Here is a 25,660-nt window from a genome sequence, read left to right as displayed (position 1 = left end):
GTGTACAGTAAAGAGATTGGTTGTCCATAAACACATCACACCTTATCATCCAAATGAGTTCTGTCACTTCCAGGTAGACACTCAAGAAGCTTTTAGCCTTGTTTTAATAATAAGGACATTGCTCAAAACACTTTGAGAATCATCTTCAGACTCCATAGCACACAATGCAATGATTATTCATTACCTGCAGGCGGATCTGATTTATGCAAATAGCCAAAAGAACTCAGGCCAAGACTGATGAGTAAATGGGGTGGAAAATCTGGATAGTAAATGTGTTTCAGAATTTTGGATTTTAGAAATGTAATATGATATATATACAATATATAAGGCAGCAATCCTAATGGGGTCTGGGACAGCACCTCATAAACAAATTAATATTTCTGCAATAAGAGATATGAAGATCCACATTGGTATAAATGAAAGTGGGATAAATGAAACTATAAATAACCTCATGTAAGTTTAGGTGGTCTGCCACAAAATAAGTTCAGGTCAGATTAGGTTCTGTGGTCAAATGAGAAATTAAAAATTTTGGTTTTCATAACTTTCTCAATTTAGGAAAAAGACTGCAGATGGTAAATATTTGAAGATGCTCCATTCCATTTACTCAATCACCCAAGCTAGAAGCCCAAGAGTCACCCTAAACTCTTCTCTTCCCCCAACCCTTTAGCCAATCATCAAGTCCTATTGATTTTACCTGCTGACTATCCTTTGAATCTGTCCTTTCCTCTCCATCCCACACCAGTGATTTAGTCTAGCACCTTACCATTGCTCTCTTGGACCACTTTAGTTTCCTTCAAGCTGGCCTCCTTGCTGTTTTTGCAGCCATAAAACCCTTCCTCTACACTACTCCTAAATGCATATCTGACCATGTCACTCCCATGTTACCAAGTCTTTATTTTTCCATGGTATGTCCTGTGATGAAGTCCATTGCCCTTATATGACCTAAAACATAAACAAATTTTAACTACAACAGTGCTACTCAAAGTTTGTGACCAATCTGCAATGAAACAATTTCAGAAATTAAGTGTAGGCATTTAGAAACTTTGATAGGAATTTGACAGAGAAATTTTATATTTATTGAATTTAATAAAAATGGGATTTTATTTCATTTTTTTCTAATAATTCACTTTTAGTGTATTTTATAGAGTAGTGGACTCTACCATGATTGGAAATTGTTGAGGTTTTTTAAAATAAATTTTTATTTATTTATTATTTTTTTTAATTTTTGGCTGCCTTGGGTCTTTGTCGCTGCACGCGGGCTTTTCTCTAGTTGCTGAGAGTGGGGGCTCCTCTTCGTTGCGGTTCCTGGGTTTCTCATGGGGTGGCTTCTCTTGTTGAGAGCACGGGCTCTAGGTGCATGGGCTTCAGTAGTTGTGGCACTCCGGCTCAGTAGTTGTGGCTCATGGACTCTAAAGCGCAGGCTCAGTAGTTTGTGGCGCACGAGCTTAGCTGCTCCGCAGCATGCGGGATCTTCCAGGACCAGGGATCGAACCCGTGTCCTCTGCACTGGCAGGTGGATTCCTAACCACTGCGCCACCAGGGAAGTCCCTGGAAATTGTTTTAAAAATTGGTCCTTTACTATAGTTTGAGAAGCACTGGTCTCTAATATTCTTAATGAAATGGCCTTGTACACCTCCCTGGGCTCTAGAACCTAGAACAATTTCTAGGTTCTCAAACATATCATTCTGTTTCATACTTCCACGTAAATTTAAATTCTGCTCTCTCTGATTTGACTGTCCCTTCTTCCTGGGAATCTATTTACACTTCAAAATCCTAGGCTGCATCATCACCTCCTTTGGATGCCTGTTTAAACCAGTCCCTCACAACTCCAAGCAGAAGACATCAGTTGCCCCCTATACTTCTATCATTGTTTGTACTCCTATTATGGCACTACATTGTAATCGTGTCTACCTCCCCTACTAGTCTATGAGTTCCTTAAAGGCAGAAGTCAGGATTATTTGTCTTTGAGAGGTGAAGCATCCCTGGCAAGATGACAAAACTGAAGTACAGTACCCCTCCGAAGACTACAATTCTAACATGTTAATGAAAGAGAAAAAAAAAGAGGATCATTACTTTATATTCATATTTTTCTGTTACCAGCAAGGATTTCAGTTTTACCTTTAGCACCTGGGTATGAATTAATTTACCAGAGTAATGGACATTTTAGAAGGCCAAGGAACCAGACTTGTGAGACCCACTGGAAACTTTAAGCTTAAAGGAAGGAGACATGGAAAACAATTGTCTCCACTTGAACAGTTCTGCCCAGGTTCAGCCCCCTCTGGAGTAAAATCTGTGTCAATTGCCCTTTTCAAAGCTGCTCAGGCCTGGAAATAGCATCATGAACTCACTAATTTCAGAGGGCCCACCAGAGACCAGATTAGGAGAGGTCCCAGGCTAAAGGTGAAACAAGCAACTATAATTGAAATGTATACAAAGAGCCATGGGGCCACTAAGGGATGGGAGAAATTAATTCTGCCTAGAGGAGGTACAAGAAGGAGAGGGACCAGGAAGGTGACATTTGAGCCAGATCTTGCTGTATGAGCTGGATTTGGTCTGGTGAAAACTTGGGGTGGGGGGGTCAGTGAGCAGTGCAATCTGCTGGATGAAAATCTACTCATGCCTCGGAATGACAATCCCTCTGGTTGGCAATTTCTTCACTCCTCTTCCACCCACTTTCTTCACAATCTTTTCCTCTGTTCTTGGAAAATGGGGACTGAGGATCGTTTCCCTTCCTGGAAGTGATCAGTGTAGCATTAAACTAATCCTTGATTAAATGGGATCCGTTGCTCAGCTCTGTGAGCCTCTGAGAACACCGACGTGGAAGGAGAGGGGAGGGAAGCAGGTGAGTCAGGGAAGTGGGCTTGAGCCACACTGGGGAAAACGGGGCTCAAGGAGAAAAAGAAGAAATTAAGATTCTTAATTTGCCGCACCCCCTTGTTGTCAGCCTCTCCCCCACCTGTCTCTTATCTTTATTGTTTTTCCGTAGTTTCTCATAGTCTACGTCTCTTTGTCTCTGTTTCTCTCCATTTGCTAAAGGCTGGAAATTCCTTGTTGTCAACGGAAGGGAGTAGGAGGGGAGTTGGAGGTGGTAGGAGTGGGAGGGAAGCGAAGAACAGACATCTCAGCAGCTCCGGCTGCGGGGGCGTCTCGGCCTCTGGTGGGGCTTGACAAGTCAATGATTTTTTAAATGTACATATTTTTAAATCCACACAGAGGGGCTCACAAACCTAGAGAGAGACACAGACACACACAACTAGATGTAAAGAAACGTATAAATACATAATCTCAGGGTACAGAGGCACAAACTGGCAATAGCGTCTTAAATCTGCTTATTAACATTTCACAATTTACAAAGTTTTCATATACACCCTCTCATTTGAACCTCACGACAACCCTGAGGAACAAAGATACAAACAGTCGGGAGTTTCACTCTCAGATACACGTTCGCACCCAGATTCCTTCTGACCCCTAGGGGAGTGGGCTGACCCAGTGCGTGGGATTTTTCTCTCCTCGTCCCTCTCTGGCCTAGTACCGGCCCCAGTACCGTGGAGCTGAGGCCCCAGATTTGGCTCCTCCACCGTTCTCTTTCCTGGGCCGGGACCCAATTGCCATGAGCCCAGTTGGTTACCGCCCCCTTGCTTCACGCCCTATTCAGCCCTCTTCCCCGGGCGGGCCAGCGTCTCCCTCCGGATCCGGGGGCTCAGCACCACCCCAAGGGGGCCCGGGTGGGAGGGAGGGGGGCGCCTCGAGCAGAGGCTGCGTGGGCGGAGGATGTGCGTCACGGGGAGCGTGGGCAGAGGTAGGGCGGAGGCACGTGGAAACCCGGGGCCAGCCGCTGGCAGCCAAGGCTCTAAAATAACCGGAGAAGAGAGGGGGGAGGGGCGCCCACACACTTAAGAGGGGTCGGGAGTGCCCCCGGTGAGTGCGCCCGAAGGGACCCCGTGTAGCCGCACCCTCCAGTTTCGGGACCGAGGACTCAGCTCATTTCTATCACTCCCCACCCCCGTGTTTGGGGCTTAATGGCATGGAGAAGAGAATCTTGGCTACCGAAATTCCCCCCAGTGATGCACCCACTCCTCTCCGGTTCCCACCGGAGGCCTAACGGTCCCCTCACCAGGCCGGAATGTATAACCAGCCCTGGCCCACGCCACCCACTCAGAAGTGCGGAATGGCGGGCGGGGGTGAGGTTTCGGACTAGGGGGAACCTTGCTTCTGGCCAGTCCGCTCGCTTCCCGCCGCCTCTCCCCCAACCTTCAGTTCCTCGGGGCCTAGAGCCACAGGGCCGGGCGCTCAGAGCCCCCGCCCGTCCGCCCTCCCAGGCGTGGGCGGGAGTGTAATGGGAACCAGATGGGGCTGGGAGAAACAAAGCGGGGAGGGGGGTGGGTTGCGGGGAGGGGCTAGGCTCCTCGAAGGAGCTCCTCCCTCCTACTCCTCTGTAGGGAGCCACGTTGGATGCCTCCGGCCCTTGCCCATCTTCCACTAGACTCTTGCGGGCAAAGTGCCCTAATAGACATCCCTAGAAAGGGTATCTTCTTTCTCCCAGGCTTGCCACACAATTCCCTGGAGCAGGTCCCTGGGGCCTCAGCAAATAGGGTGCGACGAGTAGAGGAAGGCGGGGTACCCCTCCCACCCCAGCCTGACCTAAGCGCTAACAAAACCCGACGCGACTAATCGCCGCGCGTCTAAGTGGTAGCTTCTAGTAAGCCCCGCCCATTCCTTTTCGCCAAACTTCGACGGGAACTTAGGGCAGGAATGGGAGGACGCCTGGGTTTCCGAGAACGGCCTCTTCAAATAACTCCTTTTGGGGCTGGGGAACAGCGCGAGGATATGTAAAAGATTCCTGCAGAGCCCCACGCTCACAGACCTGCCTGAAGTGCACACCCTATGGGAATCACATGCACGCGCGAAAGGAGCCGTGCACCCCGAGTCTCCAACAACTTTTACGGGCTCCGAATGTTAGGGGCTCCTAACATTCACAAGTACAGCACCGCGAAGCCTGAGTGTCTGCAGGCAGGCGTCCGAATAGTTTAGACGCCTGTGCCCGTCCGTGCGCTTCTGGGTCTTTGTGTACCTGTGCGTGGTTGTGAAATTCCGCTCTCCGCTCGGAGGGGAAGGGGGGTGGGAGTAAGAATGTCGCCGGCTGGGCTCTCACGTGGGTACGTGGGCGCGGAGAAGGCCGGCTGTGCATCCGGCGTGGGCGGCACGGAGCGACCTCGCCCCGCCCGCCGGATCCCCAAGCCCGCTTTCCACAGCCCAGCGTCGGTCACCTCAGTCCCCAACTCGGCGCCCAGGCTCCGAGTCCCCGCCCCCGCCTCCTGCTCCACACCCCCTCCCCCCCAGTCTCCGCCTCTCAGTCTCTCCGCCGCGGCGTCCTGAGGCCCGCGGAGAGGCCCGGGCGCCCGCCCCCCGCCCCCGGCCTCCGCCCCCGGCTCGGCCCACGCCCTCCGCCCGCCAGGCAGCCAGAGCTGCGCCGGGCCTCGCTCCCCGTGCGTCCTGCGGGGGCGGAGGCGCGGAGAGGCGGCAAGCGCAGCCGGGGAGGTGGGGGGGGGCAGAGGCACAGACAGAGGCGCGGAGGCTCGAAGAGAGGAGACGTGGAGGGAGGGACGGAGCCCGGACAGCGGCGGACACGGCCTCGCGCGCCCGGAAGAGAGCAGCGCGCGGCAGGCGCTGAGCTCTGGGCACCGAGAGGGGCATCCCCGGTGGTCTGCAGCCGTCCATGCACAGAGCTCCCTCCCCCACAGCCGAGCAGCCGCCGGGCGGAGGGGACAGCGCCCGCCGGACCCCGCAGCCCAGACTCAAGTTAGTGGGCAAAGGGAAGCGCCGGGGAGTGGAGATGGGTGGAGCTGGACTCGGGAAAGGGGTCCGGAGGGCGGAGGTCGAGCAGAGGACGAGGGGAAGCGGGACGGGGGTGGGGGGTGGAGACTGACGGAAAGGGGGTGCGTCTTCGAATTAGGGGCCCTGGGAGCAGGCAGGAAGCTGATGAAGCTGGATGTGAAAGAGCAGTACCTAATTCTCCATCGCCCGTTTATTTTGTGCGCATGACCTGGCATGTGAGCCCCCTGCAAAGAATGTGGAGGCTCCCAAGCGCTAGGGGAAGCCCTGGAGCTTTAGCTGGCGACAGTGCCGGGGGAGGGCCACTCAGCTGGCTCAGTCCGTCGTCCGCACGGAGCGCGCGGCTCCGGGGTCCGGGAGAAGCCGGCGCCTTTGAACCAACAGAGCATCAAAGGAGCTCTGCAGAAGCGCGGCATGCCTTAGGCGTCTCTTTCCATTTCTGCAAATGGCTTGCGAGGGGGTTTCGTTGTGCGGCCCCTCCCTCAAGGGGTCTTGAGTCGCACCCACACAACCCTTGAAGACGAGGGTGGAAAATGAGGGAGAGAAGGATAGGCGGGAGCCCCCCGGCGGTGTTCGCCCACAGACGGTAGCACTGTGGGAGTGTGTGGGGGCGGACCGGGCCCCGAAGCAGAACAATTGAGGCACTCCTCCTCTCTCCCGTGCCCGAGCTGAAGGGGTGGGCTTACCTATGGAGCAGGTGGGAAGGTCACTGCTGGGAGAGGGGCCAACTGAGGTGCACTGGGCAGTCTGGAAGGCAGGGGAGAGAGCGCAAGAATGGGCAAAGAATGCCTAATCCGTGGGAAAAGCTGAGCAGGGGTGGGAAAAGGGGAGCAGAGGATGTTCTGCCTAGCTCACTGAGTGGAAAAGGGCAAGGGTAGGGGCCACACCCCTGTCTCTCAGCTACATGAGCAGGATGCCACCAGGGAATACAGCTGGCCCATAGTGGTTCTAGGTGTCCACTGCAGGGAGGATGGGGGTCCTGCATTCACCTCAGTGTGCGAAGTTAACTTGTGTAATGTTGAGACTGCTGGGTGTTTAGGGTGGAAGGTGAGGACTGTGTTCTGGAAGAGAGGTTGGTCCAGCCATCCCAGGGGTGTGCTGGCTGGCCTCAGTGCTCAAGATCTCCTTGCCCCAGGTCAGAAAAGTAAAAGCTGAGGATGGGGGCTTGGAGCCTTTGACTTCGGCAAAAACTGATCTGGCTTTTGGTACTTGCGACCAGTCTGGGATAGCACTGGCATGGCTATGCCTCTGAGCAGTGCCTGATTCTCCTAGTCTGTGTTCAGGTCTGGATAGAGAGAGCATTCAAAAGAGGGGAAGAGAAACAGGCAGGAAAGAGAAAACAGTTGTGAGTGTGGGTTGGTACCCAGCAAGGGAACTTGCACTGACTGCCCCCCACCTTTGTGCACCTCCTTCTCAGGCCCAGTGCCCGAGCCATGGCCCTGCCTCGGACACTGGGGGAGCTGCAGCTGTACCGGGTCCTGCAGCGCGCCAATCTCCTTTCCTACTATGAGACCTTCATCCAGCAGGGAGGGGACGACGTGCAGCAACTGTGTGAGGCGGGTGAGGAGGAGTTCCTGGAGATCATGGCACTCGTGGGCATGGCCACCAAGCCCCTCCATGTCCGACGCCTACAGAAGGCACTGAGAGAGTGGGCCACCAATCCAGGGCTCTTCAGCCAGCCAGTGCCTGCCGTGCCCGTTTCCAGCATTCCACTCTTCAAGATCTCTGAGACTGCAGGGACCCGGAAAGGGAACATGAGCAATGGGCATGGCAGCCCAGGGGAAAAGGCGGGCAGTGCCCGCAGTTTTAGCCCTAAGAGCCCCCTTGAACTCGGAGAGAAGCTGTCGCCATTGTCTGGGGGACCTGGGGCAGGGGACCCCCGGATCTGGCCAGGCCGGAGCACTCCAGAGTCTGATGTTGGGGCAGGAGGAGAAGAGGAGGCTGGCTCACCCCCGTTCTCCCCACCTGCAGGGGGAGGAGTCCCTGAGGGGACTGGGGCTGGGGGGCTGGCAGCAGCTGGGGCTGGTGGTGGTCCAGATCGACTGGAGCCAGAGATGGTACGCATGGTGGTGGAGAGCGTGGAGAGGATCTTCCGAAGCTTCCCAAGGGGGGATGCTGGGGAGGTAACTTCCCTGCTGAAGCTGAACAAGAAGCTGGCACGGAGCGTGGGCCACATCTTTGAGATGGACGATAATGACAGCCAGAAGGAAGAGGAGATACGCAAATACAGCATCATCTATGGCCGCTTTGACTCCAAGCGGCGGGAGGGCAAGCAGCTGAGCCTGCATGAGGTGAGGACCCCAGGCCCTGATCCCCTCCGCTACCAACTTCAGTTGTTGCAGTGCTTCCCTCAACTAAGGGGGAAGCAGAGACACAGGTAGGAGCCCAGCTGTCCAGCCCCACGCCGCTCAGGACGCCCCAGGAGTGGAGGAGGCCCCAGGCATTCCTAGGAAGCTGTGGGTGCTGACCTCTGTTTTCCTTCCTCAGAAAGCTCCTTCCTGCATGATGTCAAAACCCAAGCAAACATCTGATGGATGAGCCTCATTTGTCTGGTGGTGAAGGGGAGTGAGGAGGTCTGGGCAAGGTGGTGGGCCAGTTAGGATTCTGACTGCTCTGGCGGTCCTCTCCACAGCTGACCATCAACGAGGCTGCTGCCCAGTTTTGCATGAGGGACAACACTCTTTTACTGCGGAGGGTGGAACTCTTCTCCCTGTCCCGCCAAGTGGCCCGAGAGAGCACCTACCTGTCCTCCTTGAAGGGCTCCAGGTGAGACCCCCTTCGCCAGGTTCTCCCTAGATCAGAATCCCGCCAAGGAGATGGGTCACGTCCTGACCTCCAGTTCAGGTGCCTGTAAGCCTGCTTCCCACCCGCCTGCGTGTCCCTGCTTTTGGCCAAGTCCACTTGCCTAGGTCTGGCCCCACCTCCCATCCCTCTCAGGTCCCTTCTGCCCCCCACAACAGTAGTGCTTGAGCTGGGGACTGCTGCTTACCCTTCATCTTTCCAGATCCTGGGAATAATGCATGTTCCCCATCAGATTCTGTGTCCTGTCCACCATGTGTCCCTCCCCAGCCTCACCCTCCTTGTTTCTCTCCATCTTTGCAGGCTCCACCCTGAAGAACTGGGAGGCCCCCCACTGAAGAAACTGAAACAAGAGGTAGGTTTGCTAGGGTACATATAGGAGGTTAGGGCAGTCTTCCCCAGCCCCTTCTCTTGCCAGTCCTCATTTCCCCATTTGGGGCATCCACAGGTTGGAGAACAAAGTCACTCTGAAATCCAGCAGCCTCCCCCAGGCCCTGAGTCCTATGCACACCCATACCGCCCCAGCCTGGAGGAAGACAGCGCCAGCCTGTCCGGGGAGAGCCTGGATGGACACTTGCAGGGTGAGTGTGCGTCAGAGCGCTTCTCACTGAGGGGGGGGGAGGGGCGGGGGCGGGGGGAAGGTGTGGGAGGAGGGCGCCAGGAGGCCACTGCCTGGCACAGGGCTGGGAGGCCTGGCTGGGCGGGAGCGAACGGGCCTGGGCCCGTGGGGCTGGCTGTGTGGTTGAGGGTGAGGGTTCCGTTGGCTGCGGCCCCCTACCTGACCCGTGCCCCTGCCCACAGCTGTGGGGTCGTGCCCAAGGCTGACGCCGCCCCCTGCTGACCTGCCTCTGGCGTTGCCAGCCCATGGGCTGTGGAGCCGCCACATCCTGCAGCAGACGCTGATGGATGAGGGGCTGCGGCTAGCCCGCCTCGTCTCCCACGACCGCGTGGGCCGCCTCAGCCCCTGTGTGCCCGCAAAGCCACCTCTCGCAGGTGAGGCAGCCAGCAGTGCCATCCCCAAGCACCCCTGCCACCCAGGCCCCGCACAGCAGTCCTGGTGTCCTCGGGGCAGTAGCATGGTGGGGCTCCAGCTAACCAGGCCTTGGGTTGAGGAGGGGGGAACCCTGCAGGGCTGTTCCTAGTGGGGAGGGTCTAACCCGAAGCGGACGTCTGTGAATGGCGAGCTTGGGGAGCAGGGGGACAGAGAATGGGGAACGAAGGGGAACAGGAAGAGGAGAGCCACCAAGAAGGGAAGTTTGGATGGAACTTCTACCGACGCAGGAGGGTGGAGCAGGCCAGGAGTTGGGGTAGGGTTGCCAGCTTGGAGTTGGAGGAGCCCAGAGGGGGATGCTTTGTGTGTGGATGGGGGAAGCGGGAGTAGGCAAGGAGGCCGGCAGAGGGCCGGGCATCGGCTGGGCTCAGAGTGACGCAGCAGACAAAGCCACCAACCCTAGCTTGGTATTTTTAAACTGTGTGTGGGTGTGAACTGGGGGCGGGGACTGACGGGGGCTCTTCTTGGGGGAGGAGCTGGGAGGCTGGCTTCCTGTGTCCCCCCTGTTTTGGCTTCTAAGAACCCTGGGGGGCATGGTAGGGTTGGGGGGGTGCCCTGGGAGGAGGCCAGGGATAAGCGGGGGCAGCAGAGCCTGGGAAGGGGGGAGGGGGAGAGGTCAGAGCCAAGCCGCCCCCACAGCTCCTGACAGAACCAGAAATTCCAGCAGAACGGAGGCGGGAGAGACAGAAAGAGAGAGACACATCCAGAGACAGAGAGCTACACACAGCCAGCAAGGGGAGGGGGGCGCACACACTTGGGTATGGAACCGCCCCCTAGACCAGAGGTGGGCAGGAGTCAGGAAATCAAGCTCATCTTCGCAGCCTTCTCTACCCCTGCCTCTGTTCTCAGCCCCCCTCTGTCTGCAGCGTCCATCCCGCATCCTCCTAACCTACCCCTTCTCCCTGCAGAGTTCGAGGAGGGGCTGCTGGACCGATGCCCTGCCCCAGGACCCCATCCTGCTCTGGTGGAAGGTCGAAGGAGCAGCGTGAAAGTGGAGGCTGAGGCCAGCCGGCAGTGAGGGGGGGACTGGCGTCCTCAGACCCAGGGCGCCAGGCTTCTGGCTCACACAGACCCCTCCACTCTCCATCCCTGGCATCTAGTCACAACCCTGGATCCTTCCGCTGCCCTTCTCCTGCCTCCCCACCTGCCCCATGGGCATAGAACTATGGGGCTTCAAGCAATAACAAGCAGGGGCCTGGCGAGAGGACACAAGGAGGGTGCATGGTGCCCCCTCATCCTTGCCCAGAGCGAGGAGGCAAGAACTCTGCCTTCAGGGCATTTGGGATTCTCCCCTCCCTTACACAGCACACTCCCATCCTCTCTAGTTAGAGTCAGTGACGTGAGCAGTTGGACTCAGTTTGGACATGGGGGAAAGGGGGACTTCCTTGGGAGGGTCCAGCAGCTAAAAATGGAAACGGTTTCCCCCCAGATCTGGGGGCCTGGGAACACTGGACCTGCTCCTCCCCTCTGCTCCTCCATTTTTGTGCTTCTAGTTTGTTTCTTTAATTTAACAAGTGCTGCAGTTCGCCCACCCATCCCCATCTTCCCCCCAAGTCCTCAGCGGTTCTCTCCCTCTTGCCCTCTCTAGGGGGGTGTGGGGTCCCCTTCACCGGCCCCCTCGGGAGGCCTGGGTGGACTCAGGGTCTCCCTCAGCTGGGATCTGGGCTGCAGCACCTGTCTGAGCAGTTAGAGCGTCTTTCTTTTCAGATCGTGTACAGTAGATTATTTATTTTGTTATTTTGGAATAAAATTTATTTTATGGCTTAGGATCTATGACCCCCAAGATGGAGAAAGGGTGGCATGGGGTTGGGGAGTGGAGGGAAGCTGGCGGTGGGTGGGGAAATAGAAAAGAAGAAGCGGGTAGGGCCCCCAATACACCATGAGGACCACACACCTGAGTCTGGACCCCAGGCTCAGCCTCTGCCTCTGGGCAGGATTGGAGGTGTTGAGCCACCGAAGCTACAGCCACATAGACTCAACTTGGGCAGAGTCATACTCAAAGCTTAGTACATCTGGGTTAGCATACATCAGAGAGGCTAGTATACTCGCTGGTGTCTTTTGAGCAGTGTCTCACACTTCCAAACGTGTTGTCACACAGGCAAAATCAGAGAGGTGCGTGTTCTATGTGGCCATAAAACTAACATGTGACATCTATATATTAACACGTCTCAGGTCCACACACTTTCACACAGCTATACGCAAACTCAGCCCTTATACTTCTGCACAATCTCATACACATATCCAGAAGCCTGCATCTGACTGACAGGAATTTGGAGCTGACAGGGATTTGTTTTTTAATCTGGGCAAAACCCACATCAGCAACCAAATGTGTACAGACCCCCCTCTCTCCCAGGGTCTCCTGAACTGTTTCCCATGCCCCCAGGGCTGGGACCCAAGCCCATACTTCCATCCCTAGCCTCTGAAGCAGATGTGTGCACGTGTCTGTGTGTTTCCACATGTGTGTCCGGAGCCCCGGCTCGGCAAGCAGAGAAGCCCTCCGTGCCCTCACCTGTGCTCTGGCCCAGTCCCCTTCCTGCTCAGCCACATCTTCTAAGGAGAGGGTGTGTGTGTGTGTTTTTGCATGTGCAGGCGTTTTGGGGCGTGTCTCACTTGGAACCTGAATTTCCCTTCCAGTATTTGGAAAGTGGAGGGCAGGGGTGTGTGGTGGGAAGGAAGGAGTAGATATGTCCCATCCACTGTACATTCTCCTGGCAAAGTCTTTTCCTCCTGACCAGGGAGTAGGTGGGGATAGGAGGACACCCTCCCCAGCTGCTGCTTGGCAGGAGCACAGGCAGGTGTTCAGAGCAGGTCCATGGGGGCAGGAGAGCTGTCTCTGGGCTCCCCCTCCAGCTGGGATCACCAAGTGGGATTAGCCCTTATGTCCAGGTGGGACATTGAGATCCCAGACTGCCCATAGCAGGAGGGCTGCAGGAGGGGTTGGGCTCCCAAGGACCCTCCCTCTGACTCTCCTTGCCCCTCCAGGAGAAGCTTGGTGAGGTCCTGTTCAGTGGGAGGCAGCAAGGGCGGGAGCATGTCTTCACGGACCCTGCAGGGAGGAAGGAGGGAAGCAGTGAGATAGGCATGGCACCCACTCCTCAGCCTCCACCCCCAGGCTGACACTCACCAGGTGCCTTGAGGGAACCCTCCCACGGGCTGCCTCAGGCAGCTGTCTTCCGCCATGGTCACATCTGAGCAGAGCAAGGGCTTGGAGCTGGACACGGCATGCTCCTGAGGCTGGCACGGCAGCAGGCCCCTGCCGGGCCCAGAGAAGTAAGTGAGGTGGTGGCGGGGGTCGGGGGGTTGAGGCTGGGGATGAATGAGAAGCATGAGCTCAGGATTGGGGTGGGCGTCACTCACTGCGGGTGAGGTTGGTCAAAGGGCAGGCTCATCTGACTCAGGCTGGGCGGCATCTGCAGGTGAGGTCTGGAATCAGGAAGGAGGGCACAGTCAGAAAGAAAAGCTGGACAAGGGCAGGGTGTTGCAAAGTCAAGACCATGACCACTGAGTGAGGAAACAGTATTTCCAGCTCCTCATCCTGACGGCAAGCACTGGGCAAGCCATTTCCACCTGTGAGCTTGGACTTCTCATCTGTATAAATGCGTATGCATTGGCGACTGGGGGCAGGAGGCAGAGGAGGGCTAGATTAGCTAATTTCTGATGTTTCTTTGGACTTTGAACTTTGCTGGCTCTAAGTACCCCTGTCCCCACCCCTACCTCAACTCCTGGGAGGGGAGATGTCATGCCTCGACTGAGAGTTAGTAAGCTCCTGAGTGCTACCTGGAGAACAAGTGTCTATGCCACTTCAGGCCCCAAAAGATAAATAAATAAAAATCAAGACAGCAGATAAGTCACAGTAGATTTCAGGGGCGGGAGAGATAATACTAATACTTACATAGCTCTTCCTGTGAGCCAGGTACTGTGTTTAGCTTTACACATACTATTAACTCAATTAACCTTCACAATAACCCTGTGAGGTAGGTATTGTTATTATCATTATTCCCTATTTTACGGATGACACATCAGAGTTAAGTAACTTGCCCAAAGTCAGCAAGTGGTGGAGCTAGAATTCGAACCTGGATCTTAACCACTAACACCTCAGTGGAATGGACAGAAGAGACCCAGGTGTTGGCTTTTTGCCACCCCGTTCTCACAGAAGAGACTTCCCTAACAAATGCAAGTGCCCAGGCCCGTTGCAGGTGGGTATCCCGCCCTGTTCCCCAGAGGGGGCCCCACTTACTCCTGGAAGGCTGGCAGCACATTGACCGATTCTTCCCGGGGAAGGGCTGGATATGAGGGGATGGAGTGAGAGCGTGGTGGGTACCCCTGGGGCCTGGGGAAAGAAAGCAGACCCCTGATGCCAGCCCTTCTCCTGGACACCCCAAATCCCTGCCTCAAGATGGGGAATCCCTTTCAAGGAAAGGAAATTCCCTACTTCAGCCCCCAGTGCCAGCTCCCCCAGTTGCCCATGCTGAAACAGCCTGCTAGCACAGACCACTCCCAGTTCCGTCTCTCAAGCTTCTTACGCCATATCTGGGCCGAGCTGCATGTTCATGGAGCAGTCAGGGACCATTCCAAGATCGTAAGAGGGCATCATGGTAGGCGTTTGGGGCTCAGGGGTGGTAAGTGGCTGGTCCCTGGAGGAGGGGAGGAGGCATGTGTGACTGACCAGGGGCTGATGCCACCACCCCTTCCCCCAGGTAAGTACTGGGCCCCACCCTCCATCCATACCAGCACACTCACCTTTCCACAGTCATCTTGATTGTAGCTGGCACATAACCCCTGCCGTCCTTACCCATCTGCTCAGCTGTTGTGGGGAGGAAAGGAGAGCCATGGAGTGCTTCTGGTTTAGGGAGGAAGGGAGGTGGAAAAGGTGAGCATGGCTGATGGGCAGGTAGCAGAAGCAGGGAGATGAAAATGGAGAGAGAAGTCGGGGATGACACACAGCAGGCAGGGAGGGGGCAGCTGGGAGCAGGGAGAAGGTGGACAACAGGAAGGAGTCAGGACTGCCAGCCCCAGCTCACGCTTGTAGTGGCTCCGGAAAGCCTCGTCCTTGGGTTTCTTGGGGTAGAGGTTTTTGAGCTGAGCGAGGTCCCGGATTCGGTCACCAAGTGAGCGAATGGACAGGTCTTTGGCAGAGAATGGCTGGATGTTCTCTATCTGTGGGGAGCCTACAATAGGAATGAGACCTTGAGTCCCCTCTGTCCAGACTTTATTCCCCTTCCCCAACCTCCTCCCACTATTGGACTCATTCTCAATCTACCAAGGTGAGGAGGAGAGGAGCTAGGGTGAGGGTCCTGAGGGAGGGAGACCCACCAGTCTCCATTCCCACAGAACTCACAGTGAGAAGGTAGACGTTTAGACCACAGAAGGAGGAAGAGAAGTTGAACCGAAGGAAGAACTTCTTGAAGACCAGGGTTGGCCTCAAGGAAGGCCAGGAGGTTTCCTCCCCAGAAGAAACCCCAGAGGGCACAGGCACAGAGGCAGAGGACTGGCTGGGGTGACCTCACCATCCTGGCCCCGGATGACATGGGCAATGGTGATGCCCCCAATCTCTGAGTCACTGAACCGAAGGAGGAATGTTCCATCAGGCTCGTTGAGAAGAAGGCTAGTGACGTATTGTTTGCTGATGAAGCCAATGATCAACCTGGCCAGGATGAGGGAGAGGATGTGGGTGGGGTCGCAGGGTGTGGAGTGGGAGCTGGAGGTACAGCTGCTCAGGCCACCTGGGGCGGGGACTCACCGATCTGACCAGTAGCTCCGGAGACAGCGTTTGGTGAGGTCCAGGACGCCATCAAACCACTGCCAAAAGGTGAAGCCACGACCCAGCAGGATCTCCTGTGGGGAGAGGGGAGTTGGTGGGAGCACAGGAGCCTAGTTAGGGCAGGCATTGGGCTGTGAGTACCTACACGACAGAGTCATAGGACTGAGGGAACCACATTGGACCTGAGACCCCATCCACGACAGTGGCCAACACTCAGGCTTACCACGTGCCGGGCACTATTCCGTGCTCTTTTCATAAATTAATGTATCTGATCTTTACAAGCCTAGGGAGGTAGGTCCTGTGAGTATCCCATCTTACAGATGAAGAAATGGAAGCCTAGACAGGTCAAATAACTTGCTTCTCACGCAGCTGGTGAGAAGCAGAGCTGGGATTCAGCCCAGGAAGTCTGGGCTGGGCCCCCTCTTAACCACTGTGCTCCACACCCTCCTGAATGAGGCCTGGAGGAAGTGGTGTCCAGAGAAGGCAGCTTGCAGGGTGTGAGTGTCCTGCTCCCTTTGCTAACACATCCTCTGGTGGTGTGGGCTTTTCTTTCTTCCTTTTTTAAAAAAGAGATCAGTGCGTGACTGCATTTACCCAGCTGGTCCTCAACCAAGACACCCAGACCTCCTTTTTCCCCTGTTCTTGTAACAGATCCAGTCCTGAGCCACCTTATTTTGGAGGCAGTAAAATGTAGTCGCTAAGAACAAGAGTCAGAAATACGGTGTTCCATCCCAGACATGCCACTCACTTGCTGGGAGGCCTTGGACAAACCACTTAACCCCTCTGAGCGGGTTCATCCTCTGTAAAATGGGGGTAATAGCACCTACCTCAAAGGGATGTTGGGATGATAGCATACATGAACTGCTGAAGCTCAGTGCCTGGGTATAGTAAGCTGTCAACACATGGTAGCTGGTATTATTGCATATGTCCCTGTGGGATTTCGTCCCTGTTGTTGCAATAAGACCTATTTTCCCAATGGGTCAAAGTCATTTTGAACCAAAGCTGTGTTTACACACAATCTGGGCGAGTCATGCAGATCACTGGCAAAGAGGGAGGACGGAGGGCCCCCAGACCAAAACGGGGGGGATGCCAGAGACCTGAGGGGTTTTCCTGCCTGGGCCATGACAGAGGCCTTCCTGATGAACGTGGTGGGGCATTGTGAAGATCCCAGCGGTTGATCCCTGGGCAGACGTTGGGGAAGCCCTGAGTGCCCCAGGGATGAAGAGCTTGGGGGTGGGAAGTCCGAAACGCAGGGGAATGACCTTGTTGAACTGTGACCAGGACACAGAACGGTGCTGGAAGGCCTCCATGCTGAGGCTGTTGTCGGTGAAGATCTTCTGGGCCAGGAAGAGGAAGTGCTCTGGGAGTAACCCCCGGTTGGTCCCCACCTCAGCCATGAACTTGAGGTTAAGAGTTTCACACATCTTCTCCCAGGGCACCCGCTCAGCCACCACAAAGGGCACGCGGTCCTGTGGGGAGGAGAGAAGGAAAGGGAGCCTCAGGCTGACATCCCCATCCCTCCTCAGGAGGGCCTTCATCTTTCCCGCTTCCCCAAGCCTGCCGCTCCCCAGCCTTGTCCCCCTGAACTTGCTCAACAAAGATGGTGCTTTTCCAAAGGAGTCTAAGGTGCTACTGCAGGATAGCTGTTAAGATTGGCATGAAAAGGGGACTTCCCTGGTGGTGTAATGGTTAAGAATCCGCCTGCCAATGCAGGGGACACCAGTTCGAGCCCTGCTCCGGGAAGATCCCACATGCTGCAGAGCAGCTAAGCCTGTGCGCCACAACTACTGAGCCTGCGCTCTAGAGCCTCCAAGCCACAACTACTGAGCCCAGTGCCACAACTACTGAAGCCCACGCGCCTACAGCCCATATTCTGCAACAAAGAGAAGGCACCGCAATGAGAAGTCCACGCACTGCAACGAGAGTAGCCCCCGCTCGCCGCAACTAGAGAAAAGCCTGCACGCAGCAGCGAAGACCCAAGGCAGCCAAAAAATAAATGAGTAAATGAATTAATAAAATAAAAAATGAAGTATGAAAAAATTGGCCTGAAAAGAGGTCAGGAGTACGAAAACAGGTCTATGAGAAGGAGTTAAGGTCACTCTCTTTTGAACATGCTTGTCAGCCTGCACCCCACCTCCCAGGTAAGAGCCCCCCCTGCCCCCGCCAACTCCAGGTCTTTCATCACCATCTCAGAGAAGGCGTTGTCCCACAGAATGGTGGCTTTGGCATTGTTGTCTTGGTTGCCGTGGACGATGACCACCAGGGGCAGAGACAGGGCCTGAAGGGGGTGAGGAAAGGGGGTTCTTCTTACTGGGGCAAGGGGCTTCCACAGAGGGCTGGCTCTGAGGGTGCAGGGGAGCTACTGGACTCACACAACATGGTTAAAAACTCATGGTATGTTATCGAGTGCTTTCTGAAGCTCAATTAGGGCCTTACTGCAGAGAAGTGGTTACAAGTCAGTGCTATAGAGTCCCCGGGTTTCCAATGCCAGCTCCAACATTCAGTAGCTGCGTGACCTGGGCTAATTACTCAATGTCTCTGTGTCTCAATGTCCTCCTCTATAAAATGAGACTAGTAATAATACATATCTCATAATGTTATTGTGAAAACCACGCGTGTGTGTGCACGTGTGTGACTTAAAACAGTGCCCTGGTCTATGAAAAGTGCGTGAGTGCCAGTTGCTCCTACGCTGTCATTCCCTGGGGTGTGCACTCCGGTTCTGGCTCCTCCCCACTCACCCGGGGCCCCAGCATGCACAAATCCCAAACACACAGGGTACGGGGCAGTCATGAAGAGTGAGGATGCAGGGCCCCAGTGTGTGGCCGGGAGGGGCACCTGGGGCCCCGCCTCGGGCAAGGCTGGGGCCTCGGTTCACCTGGAGCTGGATGGGGAGTTTGTTGGGGCTGAGCGTGAAGCTGGTGGAAAAGAGCACGGCACACTTCTCCTCGGTGACAGACTCTGTGCCCTTCCGTTCGCACCGCTTGATTTTCTTGAGAAGCTGCGGGTGGGGCGAGGGAGAGGAGGGTGAGAGAAGCAACTGCTTTTCCTGGGCTCCCAACACCCTCTCCAAGGAGAATGTCCTGGCCTGAGGACCCCCGCCCACTGCTCCCCGAAGGCCTCACCAGGTTCTTGAACAGGGCAGAGCAGCAATTCCCGGGAATGCTGTTCTCCAGGGGCACGGTGTTGTTAATGATTTCCCCAGTGCTTTCTCTGCCAGGCAAGTCAGAGAGTGGCTCATCCCAACTGGGCCAGGAGTGGCAGGGGCTTGAGTCCACCGGCTGATGGCCTGGACTGCTGGCCCCTAATCTCCATCTCCCCGCTTGAGTTCTTAAGGGAGAAGTCCCCATCTTAGCCAAATCACGATGTTCCCACCCCATTCCAGCACTGATGGGTCCCTCCCCTTCCACTGCCTTGACTATCATACAGGGTCCCCACATCCCATGGCCCGCCCTCCCTGTCATCACCCTGTTCTTCGTGGTGCCAGTCCCCCAGGCTCCTCTGGCCTCCACCACCCTCCAGCCCCTCTCCAGCCCCAGCTTACGCTCCAGCCCCGGGACCCTGGGGCATGCTCAGCTCCCTCGCCTGCTTCTCGGTTACCATGTCGGCCCTGACCATCAGAGGCTTGACTGGGGCCGCCAGGAACCGCAGGCCCAGTAGGAATCGAACCCCGGCCTGGAACTTGGTCTGAGTCTTCAGAACCTGGGGGGGCTGCTTTTCCACCAGGAAAGAGCTGGGAGGAGTGAGGAGGACACAAGGGAGGTTAGCAGCTGGGTCCCTCCTGGTGCCCTCCCCACAGCTCTGACCCTCTTCCTTCCTTGGGGTCTGCTCTAGGCCAGGCTGGGGTCTCATACCTGGTGATGAGGGTTCGCAGGACTTCATCCAGCCGGCTAAGCAGCGCTGCCCGGGTCTTGGGCTCAAGCTCCCCACCAGCCGCCCCCACCTCCTGCTGCAGCTGGGAGTAAATGTCCACCAGGCTCTCACACCTGGGGCCGGGACAGTGGTTAGGGGGCACAGGGTTTAGGCTGCCTGCTCCCCGCCCAGACCCCCCACCCCTAAACCCAGGAAGATAGCAGGAGAGTGTGTGTGGAGGGGTGGGATGAGCAGTGGGCGTGGCTGCAAGGCACCTGGGCTAACCGAGTTGTGGGACATGCCTTGGCTCTGGGGAGGAAGGTTCCTTCTCAGTGCCTGGAAGCTCTGTGGAAACCCAGCTGCCTCTTCCCCAGGGCTCTGGTACCCAGGTCAGCTGCCAGCACATACGATGCTTTTGTGCATTTTCAAAGGTGCCCCGCCCAATAGACCAAATAGACTTCCCATTCCTCTGGGCACGGGGCTTGAAGAGAGAATTGTGGGCTGGAAGAACTCCTGCTTGTGCCCCGTCCGCCGGGTGCACGTGTACAGGACACAACCTGGACAACAGTGTGCATGGCTCTGCTGGAACGGGCTTCTCTGAGTCTTGACTCACCCCAAGACCCTTTGGCCTGGTTTTCTCTCTCACACCTGTGGGTGCTCCAGCAGGGACAGCAGGTGTCCACCCCCAGCCCCCCACCCTTCCCTGTCAGCCCTGCCCCAACCTCTCCTGTAGTGGGGCCAGGCTCTCCTCAAAGGGTGCGCCATTCCCTGCCAGCTGCTGCTGCCGTTTCCAAATCTGGATCCTCTTCAGCACCAGGGCCTGGGCAGCCTCCAGCTCCCCGACAGTCTCCTGCAGGAACGTGGCGAGGGCCTGTGGGAAGAAAGGGCCTGAGCCAGGGCCACACGCTTCCTCCTCACCCAGCTCTGGAGGGTAGGGCTCTCTTTCTCACCTCTCTGAGGTCTAATCTCCATCCCTCCACAGATTTGAGACCCTCAGAGTCTGCCCTTGGAGCTCAATCTCCATGTCCCAGTCCATTACTCACCTCACTTGGCCCGGTCCCATCGGCAGGAGTTTCTATCAGGCTGTGCAAAGACACTGAGGGTAGGGGCAGAAATCAGGGGTGCAGATAGATTTGAGGTTCAGTCAAGGTTGAGATCCAAGAGGGGATCACTCCCACACACTCCTCAGGACCCTCTTAGGGCTCTAGGCCCAGGCTCCCACCTTGGCCTCCCTCAGCCCCAGGCTGCAGGGCTTTGCGGAGAAGGCAGGTTTCCCCCACTCGGTGCTGCAGCCTCCGCAGGACTGTGTTAAACTTGAGTTCCTCTTGCTTCCAGTGGAAGGGCATTGGCAGGTGGCGGAACTGCACAGGAAGGAGAGATGCCAGGAGGTGAGACATTCTGCCCAGCCCTTTCCCTTCGGCCTCCACTCCCTAAAGGGGTGCAACTGCCATGCTCTGCAGAAAACAGGCCACTTCCCTTGTCTGCCTCCCTTCTCTCCCTTGACAGTCCTTCCTGGCCTTTTGGAATTTCCTGACGATAAGACCTCTCTCCTGGCAGAATCAGCTCCTTATCACTTGCTCTCTCCTTCCTAGGCCTCACTACCCTCAGTCCCTCATTGCAAGCTTCTCTGAGCTTAACTTGGGGCTCACTTTGACTCCTTTGGTCATCCTGGGCCTAGAACACTGAACTTTTCCTGAAGTTCAAATTCCTTCTTAATGTCTCATGGCTCAGGCTAAAGTCCCAGGGAGTTGAGTTGGGGTGGGAGGTGGGGTACCACAGTACCTGTTCCATAATAGCTTTTTTTTCCCCTTGAAGTATGTGTCTGAAAGTGGCCACCAGCTTCAGGGGGTCCCTCTGATATATGCTCTATAGAAATGAAGGGTGGTAGACAGGGTTAGCCTGGCTCTTACCCATGTCTTTCTCCCCTTCCAATCCCCAGCCCCCCCATTCACGCATGCACTGAAAGGCAGCACAGCTGTAGGCTCCAGAAGTTTTCATGCGTTTGCATGCTTTTAAAATCTAATTTGCATGCTAGCTAACAGCTAGCCACAGGAACACCAATTTGCTTCCAGCATCCAACCAATTTTCTTCCAGCATCCAATGCTCACCCCAGCTCCATTCCAGGCCCCACCCAGCCTTGTCCCCTCCCCTCCTGCCCCACCTCCAGGGTGCTGATGTGTTGCAGGATGGTGCTCCCCTCCCCCTGTTTTCCAGCTGAGGCCTGAAGACGCTGGACAGTGGCAGAAAGTAGGGCGCTGGCCATGTTGCAGCAGAAGGCGTCTGAGCCGACAAGGAATTCCCTGCAGGAAGATCAAGGATGAGGCAGCCTCGGGTCAGGGCTTCCTCTGCTCTACTGTCCCTTTACCCCACAGCAATCAGCTCAGCGGCTCCTTCCTCCTCTTCTCCTCCATCCAAGCCCTCTGTAGCCCTCAGCCCCGTCCCTTGTTCCCCAGTTTTCCAGCTGTTGTGGGTGGTGCCCTTACCCCAACTCTGACCTCCCTCCTCTTTGGCTCAGCCTCCTAAGGGGGTGGGGGACTCCACGTATCAACATGCATAGTCTGGTTGATGAGGTACAGACTCCCAGCTAAATCTGGACCACCGCACATGGAATAACGAGTCCCAAGTCTTGAAATGGGATGAAGAAAATCTAATGAAAGGGAAGGTGGGTGGGGGAGGACCTTGGGGACCAACATGGGGCAGCCAGGACTCACCAGGGCTGGTTCTCCAGCCAGTCACCCAGGAGATGCCGCAGGTGTTGAGGGAAGTCAACATAGAGCCGCTGCAGTTTTTCTGGGGGCATTTTGGAGACCAGACCCCACAGAGACATGATCTGGGGTTTGGAGGGTGCCTGGAGAAAAGGAACAAGGCTACTTGGGCACTCTGAGAGGTGTCCAAGAAAGTTGGCTTTTGTTTGGGGGCAGCCAGGGACCTCCCGTAGACAGCCCTCCCAGAGACCATCCCCACCACCACTCACAGCCAGACCACCTCAAACCAGGGACATCCCTGGCCAATGCCTCAGACAAGGTAATTCCTTCAACGGTAGACACAGGGGTGATGGGGTGGGAAGAGCTGAGCTGCAGTCAGAGGGCGGGGTGGGAGACAGGGGCGATGGGACAGTAGGGAAAGCTCTCTGAGAGAAGACAGAGGATGTGGGTTGTAGCTCTAGGCCTGGCTCTGGTTCTGTAGGCAAGAAACCTCCCCTCTGTGGACCTCAATCTTCTCATCTATAAAATATGAGGCTTGCATAAACTGCAGAACTTTCCAAACTTTTTAAAGCAGTGGACAATTTTAGTTTTAATCTGTGGAATCCCAATTATATAAAATTGGAGTTTCTCTGTTGAAAGCAAGTGTGGTAGGCCTGGAATTCTACTGCTTCTTACTTCCTTCTCCCCACCTCCTGACCCCAAAGGTGTCCCTGGAGAAAACCCTCAAAATTCCAGGGTTCCGTGAGAGAATCTGAAAACTACCTGGCTAGATGATGAAGAGCATGGCAGAGTAATAATAGCTACCATTTATTAAGCACTTACTATGTATGAGGCATTATACTGAGCTCATTACCTCATTAAAATCTTGCAACAATTTTTAAAATATAGAATTATCCCCTTTCACAGGTAGAGAAACCGAGCTCAAGGAGGTTCTCCAACTTGCCGAGGCCACTCAGCAAGCGATTTGAACCCGAGAGGGGATTAACCACCACGTTGTACTGTTAGGATGTCCTCCAGATCCAAATCCCATAATCCTAAGGGGGGGCATGGGAGGAGAATTGAAAAAGAGGAGACTGAGCGAAAGGAAAAGTAGAGAGAACTCAGGAAGATGGTGAGAGATTAGAGAAAAAAGTGGGGTTAATAAGCCTTCAATGAAAAGCCTAGAAGAGGGGCAAGGAGGCTAGGGCTACAACGAAGGGAAGAAAAGGGGGCAAGAGGAAAGGAGATGGGAGGGTAGGGGAGAGGGCTGCCTCCCCATTTCTGGGTGGGCCACAGGGTGGGGTGGGTAAACCAGTGGTTTCCCAGGGGTCTCTCAGTTTCCAGTTTCTCAAAATATCCCTCTTCCCAGAGATGACAGAAAGGATGGGGATGGAAACTCCCTGGGTCGCCCCCAACCTGGTAACCCCAAGTCTTCCTGCTGCACTTTTAGCCCCTCCTCTCTCCCAGGACTCCCAGAGGGACGGAGAACAGAGGGGTCCCTTTTCTGGAAGTTCCTGCCTTTCCCCCCAGTCCCTATCCCCTTGAGCTCTTTTCTCCCAAAGGCAGAATCCTCCCCCAATCCTGCTCAGGGTCCTATAATAGACCTTTCTCTACACCCACCTTGGGGTGGGGCCCCTTTTGGTTTGTGTTTCAAACTCAGGGGAGGACTCCATCTCTCTCTTCCCTCTTCCTCTCCTGTGTCTCACGGTGCTCAGACCTTTGACCTCTCTCCCTACCCTATTGGGGACTGAGGCGATCCCTAAGCCATAGGTAGCCCCCCTTTCTTCTGCATGCCCCTGTTGAGTGACCAGCTTCCTGGCCTGGTCCTGGCTTCAGATCTTCCCCACTCCATCCTCAGGCAGCAGGGGGCCAGACCTTCTCCCAGCCACACCCAGTAACCAGGCTGGGTCAATCGGCCGGCCAGGCCAGGGGCACCTTCTGCTGTAGGCCCCCAACACCGGCAGGGAGGGAGGAGCCACGGCCTGAGGGGGCGGGGCCAGTGTTCCCTTCCCAACCGGGAAGGGAAACCCAACGTCCAGGATCTTCATCAGCCCTCTTCGTGGCCTAAACCTCACCTCAACCCTTACATTCCCGAGCCCTTTGATCGTGGGACCACAGGATCAAGAGTCAAACGAGCTCCTCTGAGTTGCCCAGTGTGTGTCTGCGGCGGCGGGGGCGGGGCGGGGGACCGGGAGGCGGAGCCAGTTCAGCAAGAGTAGGGTTAACTGCGTGACTTGGCCGCGCCAAAAGTGGAGCAGTTTTGAGGGGGGAAATTCCCTCTCCTTTGGGACACCATGAGGTCTGCGTCTGGGGCTCGCTCACCCCTTAGCCACACCCTTGAACAGGAACCTTTTTGGGGGGCCCGGATACGGGTTTGTCTAGGACCTACTGCCCTCTGGTATCAGCCTTCTAGGGAGGGGCGGCCACCTCCCCCCAACCCAGAGGGCAGAGGGGCACCTCCTTGCCCTCCTTTCCCTGCCTTTACATGTCCCTGGAGGTGCGGGGGACGGGGTGTATGGAAAAAGTGACCCACGGTGGGGAGGGGGGGAGGGGAAGTGCTGGGCCTGTACTCACCCCAGATTCTTCTGACACTTCGAAACTGCCAAAACTCAGTACCACCAACCACCAACCCCAGCTGAAACAATCTCTTGGGGACCATCCACTCTGCCGAGGGAGGACCCTGAGAGGCACTCCCCGTAACCCACCGCCCCACATATTCATAGTCAGAGGCCCCCCACCCTCCCCTCCTTGGAGGCATCCCCTCACCTTGCCAACCCCTCTGCTGTCTTCTCCCTCTCTCAGCGGGCACTGCCAGGCCCCATGGGTCTGTAGTTCTGTCCAGCGGGTTCAGGGCTGGCCCTGCTAGCACCCCCCCTCCACCTCCAGCACCAAAAAGAAAAAAAATACACACACACACACACACACACACACACACACACACACACACACAAAATCCTCTCCCGTCCTTCCTCTTCAGTGTAAGCAGTGCCTGCCCCAGCCTGCTGTTTCCGGCTTCTCCGACTACCCAGGTCCCTCCCTGGAGCTCTGACGACACAGACAAGGGAAAGTGGGCTGGAGGAGGAAGAGGAAGAAAGTGGGGTGAGCGTGTGTGCCTCCGAGACCGGGTAGGGGAGCATGGCGTGGTGGGGAGCCAGGACTGGGGCTTGGGGGCCCTGGGGCCAGGCTGGAGGGGATGCTGATCCCCACTTACTCTGTCCCCCCTCAAAAACAATCAACTTTCCTCCAGAAAGTCACCCAATATCAAGCCAGAGACGTGCCGCCCCAAACTGCCGCTCCCATACTCAAACTTTCGCAGGGGCCGGGGGTTTGGGCTCGCAAGGGACTGGGCTCCCCTGTGGCCTCTGGAAAAAGAAATCTGTCTGGGGCTCTGCGCTCCCTCCAGTGGAGGACCCTGAAAGCGGCCAGGGAGCTGGAAATCCTAAGTCCTCCTTCCTTCTTGGTGGGGAACGCCTTAGAGGTCTCGTGACCGCTGATAGGAGGGAGTGGGGGAAGGGAGGCTGAAGCTCACAATTCTGTAGGACTCCAGGGGCCCTCGGACTGAAAATCGTTTCTGCCCCCTCCTCACAGGGTACTACTCCTCAAACCCAGGTGGGAGCCGGCACGAGTTGGAGTTGCCGCCTGTAGATTCCCAAGGGACAAGTTTGCGTGTGAATCTGCGGTGCA

At 56.0% G+C, this 25,660-nt stretch overlaps 2 protein-coding genes across 6 annotated transcripts; one reads left to right on the top strand and one right to left on the bottom strand.

Moving 5' to 3' along the window:
* Positions 1 to 5,459: 5,459 nt before the first annotated feature.
* On the top strand, positions 5,460 to 11,451 carry NAB2 (NGFI-A binding protein 2). Of its 2 annotated transcripts, XM_032645117.1 has the most exons (7): positions 5,464 to 5,799; positions 7,250 to 8,123; positions 8,465 to 8,598; positions 8,935 to 8,986; positions 9,080 to 9,212; positions 9,433 to 9,624; positions 10,591 to 11,451. In XM_032645117.1, exons 1-7 carry the CDS (start codon positions 5,717 to 5,719, stop codon positions 10,698 to 10,700), a joined length of 1,578 nt encoding a protein of 525 aa, XP_032501008.1. In that variant the 5' UTR covers positions 5,464 to 5,716; the 3' UTR covers positions 10,701 to 11,451. The 2 variants fall into 2 exon arrangements, with proteins under 2 accessions (XP_032501009.1, XP_032501008.1); XM_032645118.1 differs by lacking the exon at positions 9,433 to 9,624 and having other exon boundaries at positions 5,460 to 5,799.
* STAT6 (signal transducer and activator of transcription 6) lies at positions 11,396 to 24,977 on the bottom strand. Of its 4 annotated transcripts, none has more exons than XM_032645113.1 (23): positions 24,743 to 24,896; positions 22,004 to 22,140; positions 21,454 to 21,592; positions 21,075 to 21,158; positions 20,515 to 20,653; positions 20,336 to 20,388; positions 20,015 to 20,163; positions 19,595 to 19,849; positions 19,295 to 19,426; positions 18,985 to 19,173; positions 18,566 to 18,653; positions 18,319 to 18,441; positions 17,629 to 17,721; positions 16,706 to 16,912; positions 15,423 to 15,517; positions 15,190 to 15,326; positions 14,704 to 14,850; positions 14,423 to 14,522; positions 14,206 to 14,316; positions 13,920 to 14,012; positions 13,040 to 13,105; positions 12,807 to 12,935; positions 11,396 to 12,728 (listed from the first exon to the last, which is right to left on the bottom strand). In XM_032645113.1, exons 2-23 carry the CDS (start codon positions 22,117 to 22,119, stop codon positions 12,539 to 12,541), a joined length of 2,835 nt encoding a protein of 944 aa, XP_032501004.1. In that variant the 5' UTR covers positions 22,120 to 22,140; positions 24,743 to 24,896; the 3' UTR covers positions 11,396 to 12,538. The 4 variants fall into 4 exon arrangements, with proteins under 4 accessions (XP_032501004.1, XP_032501005.1, XP_032501007.1 ...); XM_032645114.1 differs by having other exon boundaries at positions 14,423 to 14,486; XM_032645116.1 differs by lacking the exon at positions 19,595 to 19,849 and having other exon boundaries at positions 14,423 to 14,486; positions 24,743 to 24,977.
* Between the last annotated feature and the right edge of the window lie 683 nt (positions 24,978 to 25,660).

The sequence above is a fragment of the Phocoena sinus genome, chromosome 10 (genome assembly GCF_008692025.1).
Source record: "Phocoena sinus isolate mPhoSin1 chromosome 10, mPhoSin1.pri, whole genome shotgun sequence".
NCBI classification, from domain to species: domain Eukaryota; kingdom Metazoa; phylum Chordata; class Mammalia; order Artiodactyla; family Phocoenidae; genus Phocoena; species Phocoena sinus.
The sequence above is the reverse complement of the archived record's forward strand: the minus strand, read 5'-3'. Positions and strand labels throughout refer to the sequence as shown.